General features: G+C 48.5%; 1 protein-coding gene across 1 annotated transcript in view; it reads left to right on the forward strand.

The window, feature by feature from the left end:
* Lep (leptin) overlaps positions 1-3,355 on the forward strand; it is a 13,686-nt gene extending 10,331 nt beyond the window's left edge. Inside the window, exon 3 of the mRNA XM_021165722.1 lies at positions 342-3,355. Within this exon, the coding sequence (XP_021021381.1) occupies positions 342-701 (360 nt within the window). The 3' untranslated portion in view covers positions 702-3,355. The remainder of the gene's footprint in view (positions 1-341) is intronic.
* Positions 3,356-8,499: the final 5,144 nt, after the last annotated feature.

Below are 8,499 nucleotides of genomic sequence, written 5' to 3' on the forward strand. Positions count from 1 at the left end.
CACAGAAGAATATGACTAGGAGGGAGAGATCTGATAAGGGCAGGAGGCTAGAGAGAATATAAGGAATAAAGAGCTATGGCTGGTTCTTCATGGATATCATTTGGAGAAAGGGATTACTCAAGATTAATCAGAAGTGAAGGGTGGAGTGGCTTGGAATGAACAGAAAGTCTGGGAGACCAGCTCCGTGGCTCCCAGTCAGCTGATGACAGGAAGTAGGGGCCTGGACCAGGAAGGTGAGAAGGAAGGAGGTAGCCCAGGTTCACAGATGTAATGAAGGGCTCTGGAGACCGATCTCCCTGCCACTTGCTAAAGCAACTCTTGTTCCTCTTCCTCCTGCATAGCAGTCGGTATCCGCCAAGCAGAGGGTCACTGGCTTGGACTTCATTCCTGGGCTTCACCCCATTCTGAGTTTGTCCAAGATGGACCAGACTCTGGCAGTCTATCAACAGGTCCTCACCAGCCTGCCTTCCCAAAATGTGCTGCAGATAGCCAATGACCTGGAGAATCTCCGAGACCTCCTCCATCTGCTGGCCTTCTCCAAGAGCTGTTCACTGCCTCAGACCAGTGGCCTGCAGAAGCCAGAGAGCCTGGATGGCGTCCTGGAAGCCTCACTTTACTCCACAGAGGTGGTGGCTTTGAGCAGGCTGCAGGGCTCTCTGCAGGACATTCTTCAACAGTTGGATGTTAGCCCTGAATGCTGAGGTTTCAAAGGCCACCAGGCTCCCAAGGATCATGTAGCGGGAAGAAACCTTGGCTTCCAGGGGTCTTCAGGAGAAGAGAGCCGTGTGCACACATCCATCATTCATTTCTCTCCCTCCTGTAGACCACCCATCCAAAGGCATGACTCCACAACGCTTGACTCAAGTTATCCACACAACTTCATGAGCACAAGAGGGGCCAGCCTGCAGAGGGGATTCTCACCTAGTTCTTCAGCAAGTAGAGATAAGAACCATCCCATCCCCTCCATGTCCCACCTGCTCTGGGTACATGTTCCTCCGTGGGTACATGCTTTGCTGCGGCCCAGGGGATGTGAGGTAGGGATGGGTAGAGCCTTTGGACTGTCTCAGAGTCTTTGGGAGCACCGTGAAGGCTGCATCCACACACAGCTGGAAACTCCCAAGCAGCACACGATGGAAGCACTTATTTATTTATTCTGCATTCTATTTCGAATGGATCTGAAGCAAGGCATCAGCTTTTTCAGGCTTTGGGGGTCAGCCAGGATGAGGAAGGCTCCTGGGGTGCTGCTTTCAATCCTATTGATGGGTCTGCCCGAGGCAAACCTAATTTTTGAGTGACTGGAAGGAAGGTTGGGATCTTCCAAACAAGAGTCTCTGCAGGTAGCTCTCAGGCTTGTCCTCTGGTGACTGGTTTTGTTTCTATTGTGACTGGCTCTATGCAAACACGTTTGCAGCGGCATTGCCTAGAGCATAGGCTAGGTTATTATCCAAAGCAGATGAATTTTGTCAAGTGTAATATGTATCTATGTGCACCTGAGGGTAGAGGATGTGTTAGAGGGAGGGTGAAGGATCCGGAAGTGTTCTCTGAATTACATGTGTGTGGTAGGCTTTTCTGAAAGGGTGAGGCATTTTCTTACCTCTGTGGCCACATAGTGTGGCTTTGTGAAAAGGACAAAGGAGTTGACTCTTTCCGGGACATTTGGAGTGTACCAGGTACCCTTGGAGGGGGCTAAAGCTACAGGCCTTTTGTTGGCATATTGCTGAGCTCAGGGAGTGAGGGCCCCACGTTTGAGACAGTGAGCCCCAAGAAAAGGGTCCCTGGTGTAGGTCTCCAAAGTTGTCCAGGGTTGATCTCACAATGCGTTTCTTAAGCAGGTAGACGTTTGCATGCCAATATGTGGTTCTCATCTGATTGGTTCATCCAAAGTAGAACCCTGTCTTCCACCCATTCTGTGGGGAGTTTTGTTCCAGTGGGAATGAGAAATCACTTAGCAGATGGTCCTGAGCCCTGGGCCAGCACTGCTGAGGAAGTGCCAGGGCCCCAGGCCAGGCTGCCAGAATTGCCCTTCGGGCTGGAGGATGAACAAAGGGGCTTGGGTTTTTCCATCACCCCTGCACCCTATGTCACCATCAAACTGGGGGGCAGATCAGTGAGAGGACACTTGATGGAAAGCAATACACTTTAAGACTGAGCACAGTTCCGTGCTCAGCCCTATCTGGTGCTGTGGGCTAGAGAAGCTCACCAAATACATATAAAAATCAGAGGCTCATGTCCCTGTGGTTAGACCCTACTCGCTGTGGTGTACTCCACAACAGCAGCCCCGCACAGCTGGAAGTACAGTGCTGTCTTCAACAGGTGTGAAAGAACCTGAGCTGAGGGTGACAGTGCCCAGGGGAACCCTGCTTGCAGTCTATTGCATTTACATACCGCATTTCAGGGCACATTAGCATCCACTGCTATGGTAGCACACTGTTGACACAGGATACCTGGGGTCTTGAAAATAAGAAAATACAGGTTGACTATCCCTTATCCAAAATGCTTGGGACTAGAAGCGTTTTGGATTTTAGAGTCTTTTCAGGCATAGGTATATTTGAGTATATATAAAATGAGATATCTTGGGGATGGGGCCCAAGTATAAACATGAAGTTCATTTATATTTCATAATACCGTATAGACACTGCTTGAAGTGTAGTTTTATACAGTGTTTTAAATAATGTTGTATGCATGAAAGACGTTTTTACAGCGTGAACCTGTCTACTCATGCCAGCACTCAAAAACCTTGGGGTTTTGGAGCAGTTTGGATCTTGGGTTTTCTGATAAGAGACGGTTAGCTTATACCTAAAACTATAATGGCAAACAGGCTGCAGGACCAGACTGGATCCTCAGCCCTGAAGTGTGCCCTTCCAGCCAGGTCATACCCTGTGGAGGTGAACGGGGTCAGGTTTTGTGGTGCTAAGAGAGGAGTTGGAGGAGCTGAGGGGTGATGTGATGTTTTATTGGACACTTGGTATGTTGAAGGGATAAAAGTCCAAACAGGAAGTGACAGGGAAGACTGAAGAGACCGGGAAAGAATGACAGGAAGTGCTGAAAGGACTTTATGGGCCACAAAAGTGGCTTCTGAAAGATCCCACGTGCCACAGTCTGGAGCGAAGGCTCATGGTGGCTGGTGTCAGATTGCTCTGGGGCTGTGCTATGTCACCTTGGTCACCTCATCAAGCTGGAATGTCCTGAGCCTTTCGCTCAGAGAACCTTGTTCCCAGATTGTGAAACTTCCCATATGCAAAAATGCTTGGTTTGGTTTTGGGGTTTTTTTTTTAATACATATATATATGTAACAACAGCAACAACAAATTTTTGTTTTATTTTGTGTCAATTCAAATAAATTAATGACGCCTCCGCGCTTTGTCTTCTGCCTCCTGTTGTGGAGGGGCTTTCGGAGAGCTGTTTGTGTGTGACAGGGCAAGGCCTGGCTGGCGTCCAGCCATCACCAGGGTCAGCCTCACCCGGGCTTGGCCACAGCCAGCTACCAGTTATTCAGGCAAAAGGATTACCCTAAGGCCCAGGGCCAGGCAAGAAGCACATTCTACACCAGCGGCTGTGCGGTTCTGCAAACCAGCCTCGAGAAGCACCCGGTTATATTTAAAGCCAGAGTATCAAAACCCCAAGCAAATAACCAAACCTCACAGTCTAATGGCAGACCAGCCAGGCATGCTGAGCCAAAAAAAAAAAAAAATCTGGCTCATGGCAGTCTCAGAACAGTCATCCCTTCAGCCCATGCAGGACCTGGCATGCTCAACTCCTGTCCAGAGAGACTGTGGGACTATCAAAGACTGTCATTTCCATGGCAACTTAAAAGACCATGTCCTCATCCAGAAATGTCACGGGTGTCTCTAGAGATGAGACGCTAAGCAGGACCCCACGAAATCTGAAGTTAGGCAAGCCTTCCTCCCTCCACATCACAATTAGCAACAGGCTTGGTTGTTAGTCATCTGCTGGGGAGCACAGGGGTGCCAGCTTTCCCACCAGCTGCTACAACAGAGGACCATGGCTGCGAGGTATGAACAACAGACATCTATCCATAATTCTGGGGCCCGGATGTCCAAGACCAAGACCCAACATGGCCAGGTCTGGGGAGGACCATCTTACAGACTGCAGCTGCCATCTTAATGTGGTTCCCTCACACTATACACACAAAGGAAGGCCCTCTAAGGAGGTCCCTTTGGTAACAATGCTAGTCCCACTCCCAGAGATCTTGTGAACTCACCCCTTCTCCCAGACCTCATCTTCTAACAGCATCAGTTCGGGGATGAGGATCACACCGTATGAACTTGGGGAGATGTGCCACTCAGTCCGTGTTCTTGGCTACAACTTAAGGGAGGGGCTGGATCCCAGGCTCCCCAGTGAAGGTGGGCCACAGAGGGGTGGTGCAGATGTAGCTTCAGCAGCCTCCTCGGGTCCCTTGAGAGTTCGGGGACATGGCTGCCAATTTGAAATCCTCTATCTGCTAGTGTCACAAAACCAAGGCAAACCGCCCTGCTGGAAGAGACACTGCATCTCAGCCTACAAAGATAAGAAACCCAAGCCCATGTCTGTCTTTAACACCTTCCCCTGCATTTCTGTCTTCCTCTGGGGTCCTCATTTTCACACAGGGTTTGCAAAGATGATCTTCAACATCTCCAGGCTTGTGGGGTCCTTGGTGTCCATCGTAGCAGGAGATGGGCACCTTTCCCATTCGGTGGTACCAGTGAACACTGTAAGGAGGGCTCTTTAGCCAGGCCTGAGCCACATTCTTCCCTTGTTACTAAGGACAGGAGAATTTCCATGTGCACATATCTGAGAATGAGCAAGCAAAGGTCCTACTTCTTATTTCACAGAAAAACAGATGAGTGGATAAGTGAGACAATTTGGTTTACTACACACATGCACTCATGTGTGCAATCTTGCACACACACACACACACACACACACACACACACACACACATACACACACACGGAAAACCAGAAAATATATACCTGCCTTAGCATTTCAAACTCTGTTTCATCCCATTATGTGCATACCTCGACAGGGGAAGAAGTCCTTAATCCCAGCCAGGAAGTTCCTATTACAGCCAGCTATAATTTTGTAGCCCGGGACCCATTCCTGGTAGACAAGATTCAGCAGTTAGACGTAGAACCATCACCACACAAACTTTCTTGGAATAATAGGTCATTGGAGACTCTAGTTCTCCATCCTGTGGATTACTGGAGGTAACATCTCAGGAGAAGGAGGAGACTGGAATGGCAGAATGATATTTAGGTAGCATGTCCTGAGGGGGCAAAGCTAAGTTCTTGCCCCAGAGGCATAGAAAAGAACTGCTGACCCCTGTCGGCACAGGGATCTGGAGATGATGTTCCGGGTCCTTGATGGCTGGGACAGATTAAGGCCATCTTGTTTCTGAGCAGCCATGAGCCTAAAAGGCCTGAGCAAGAAGGCTTGGAGAAGCTGTCGATAATAAAGGGGTCCCCAGAGCACAGGCCTGAAGGCATCGTTCCTCCTTCTGTGCTTGTGCTGTCCAGGCCCAGGGAGAAGAAATTATCCTTCAAGTCCCCTTTTCTGATTCTTTTCCACTCTTGAGCATTGTGGTTTAAATGAGAAATGTCCTGCAGACTCTTGGGCATTTGAAATTTTCAATCCCAGTTGAAGCACTGCTTGGGGCTATTTAGGTAGTACAGCCTTGTTGGAGAAAATATGTCTGTCAATGGAGATAGGATTTGAAAGCCTAAACCCTTCCTAATTCCGGTTGGGGCAGTTCCAGATGTAAGCCCTCAGCTTCCCACTTTTGCTGGTATGTCTGTTGCTTGCTGTCACGCCTCCATTCTTCCATCATGGATTCTTATCTCTGGAACCCTCAGCCAAAATATTCCTTAAATTGCCTTCGTTTGCAGGGTCCTATCATAGCAATAGCAAAGTAACTAATACGGGCATTCTATGTGTCTTCCCTACGGCAATAGCTCACAGCTGCCAAACATGTGGCAAGGACTCCAAAGAATGCTGGCCACAAAGAACCTTCAGAGTTAGGCCTTTGCCCTTGCCATGTTTGGTGAAAAGGGGCCAGACTGACTGAGCAGAAGATCTGATCCCAAAGGTTTTCTGCATAGAAGCAACAATCTTCTGAAAAAAAGTTTAGGGCAGTTCACTTCAGGCTTCTATCTATCTATCCATCCATCCATCCATCCATCCATCCATCCATCCATCTTTGGTTTCATGAGACAGAGCTTCTCTATGTAGCCCCGGTTGTCCTAGAAGTTCTATGTAAACCAGGCTGGCTTAGAACTCACAGAGATCTGCATCAACTGCTGAGATTGAAAGCATGCAGCACTATACTCAGCTTGACTCTAGATTGTTAACATCTGCATCCAAGTCTACTACTGATGCTCACCCATACAAATCCACCAGGGTTCCTGGTACATTACCATTCTCAGCCCCACAGGCTCCTTTACCTGAGAAATCACCCTCTTAGATGAGGGAGGGTAGAACCAAGTAAAAATACAAAGAAAAGTAACAGGGCTTCCGGTGCAACCTTTGCCTCATCTCCGTCCTCCACGTGTCACCAGCAAGTGCTCAGTGTTTAGGCCAGTTGTCATCTGCACAAGGAGACAGGTCTTTAGGTGGTGAGGTGCTGCAAAGCCATGAGGTCCATGGCTGGCTATAGGAAGCAACCAATGTATTACATAGTCATTGTTATCGTTAGCAAGTCAGAGCAGCAAGAAGAGGGAAATTGCTGCAGCAGATGCTGCAGAGCCCTGATGTGCCGTGCGCTGCAGCTGGGCCAGCAGCTCCTCTATTCAGTGTTCTCCGAAGCACAGCGACACTGCTCTGCCCTGAGGAGCCCTCTCAGCCTCCACACAGCCTGCAATCCAGAGTGTGTCTCCATGAGTGGGAAATGGGGGTCTGTGGGTATACACTTGGCTTGCTTCTGTCCCTGGAGTATCGTGGGTCACTGCCTGCATAGAACTGAGGCATGCACTGTAGCACCCACATTAATAATGCACTCTCTTCCTGGCCTCACTCTCCCTGTTCTCACTCCTGCCTCCCAAAGACACTTGTCCATTCACTTCCTATACTGGAGTCTACACACACTCACACAAACACTCACTCACACACACATGCAAACACTCACTCACATACACTCATACACACACATATACTCACTCATATACATATGCATATACTCATATAATATACACTCACATACACGCATACACACACTCATACACATATACTCATACATTCACTCACATATATACTCACACACATATACTCACTTATATACACATGCATACATTCATACAACATACATTCACTCACACACACATACACTCACACACACACTCACACATATATACCCATTCTCACATATATACATTCATTTACACACATGCACTCACTCACACATTCACACACACCACTCTTTGTCATACACACAATCACACACACATTCTCTGTCTCTCCGTCTCCGTCTCCGTCTCCGTCTCCGTCTCCGACTCCGTCTCCGTCTCCCTCTCCCTCTCCCTCTCCCCCCCCCCAGTCTTATGCTCTGTTATTGAACTAACCCAAAGTAAGAGAACCGCAAGAGACATGGGTGCAGACAGAGCTGGGAAGCAGAGTGTGCAGAGTGGTATAAGGAGCTCACCCCAGCACTGAAGGAAAGGCACCTCCACCTCCTAAGGGAAGGGCTTAAGAAAAAAAGGGTCCCAAAGAAGGAGGGAGTCCTCATCAGAGAAGCAACTGTCTGAGACACAGCAAAAGATCAATGAGAAGACAGAGTGTCTACAGAGAAGGGAGAAGGCCGTGTTTAAAAGGGAAGGGGGATGAGGGAAGAAAGAAAAGAGTGGAGATGTCTGTAGACACTCAAACATCTTAGAAAGCCATGACCGTTGATTGGATACCGGGTCCATTGCAGCCAGAGCTCCCGTCCTCATAGGTAGCCTGAAGAATTGAGATCCTTTGAGAAGACTGTTTGCAGATTCTACTTACTCTTCCTTTCTGTAACAAAGCTCTCTGAATTCCCAGCTACTCATCCAAGTCAGCCTCAGAAGGCAACTTCAAGATGAGAAATGTGAATATGGACTCCATTTTTTAAAAATTAAAATTAGCTTGTTTTCTCATATGATAGATTCTGACCACAGTTTGTCCTCCCCCGACTCATCCCAGTCCCTCCCCACATCCCCTCCCCCCAGATCCGTTAGGGGTGATGACAGAATGTGGTGTGAGATCTTCAAGTGCTGCCTTACACGTTAGCAATCCAGACAGAAGCAGGTTAGGCTGAACTGGCATGAAGTCTAGAGCTGTAGTGGTTTGCGTGAGAACGGCTCCCATAGGCTAACAATGTTTGGTTCCCAGGTGATGGACTGTTCAGGAAGGATTAGAAGGTGTGGCTTTGTTGAAGGAGGTGTGTCACCCTCCTGAGAAATCACCCTCTTAGATGATCCTGAGAAGCTTGGCTTTGAGGTTTTAAATCCCAGGGTGGGCAGTCTCTCCACTCTGCCTCTCCCTCCC

Source organism: Mus caroli, chromosome 6 (genome assembly GCF_900094665.2).
Source record: "Mus caroli chromosome 6, CAROLI_EIJ_v1.1, whole genome shotgun sequence".
Taxonomy (NCBI): domain Eukaryota; kingdom Metazoa; phylum Chordata; class Mammalia; order Rodentia; family Muridae; genus Mus; species Mus caroli.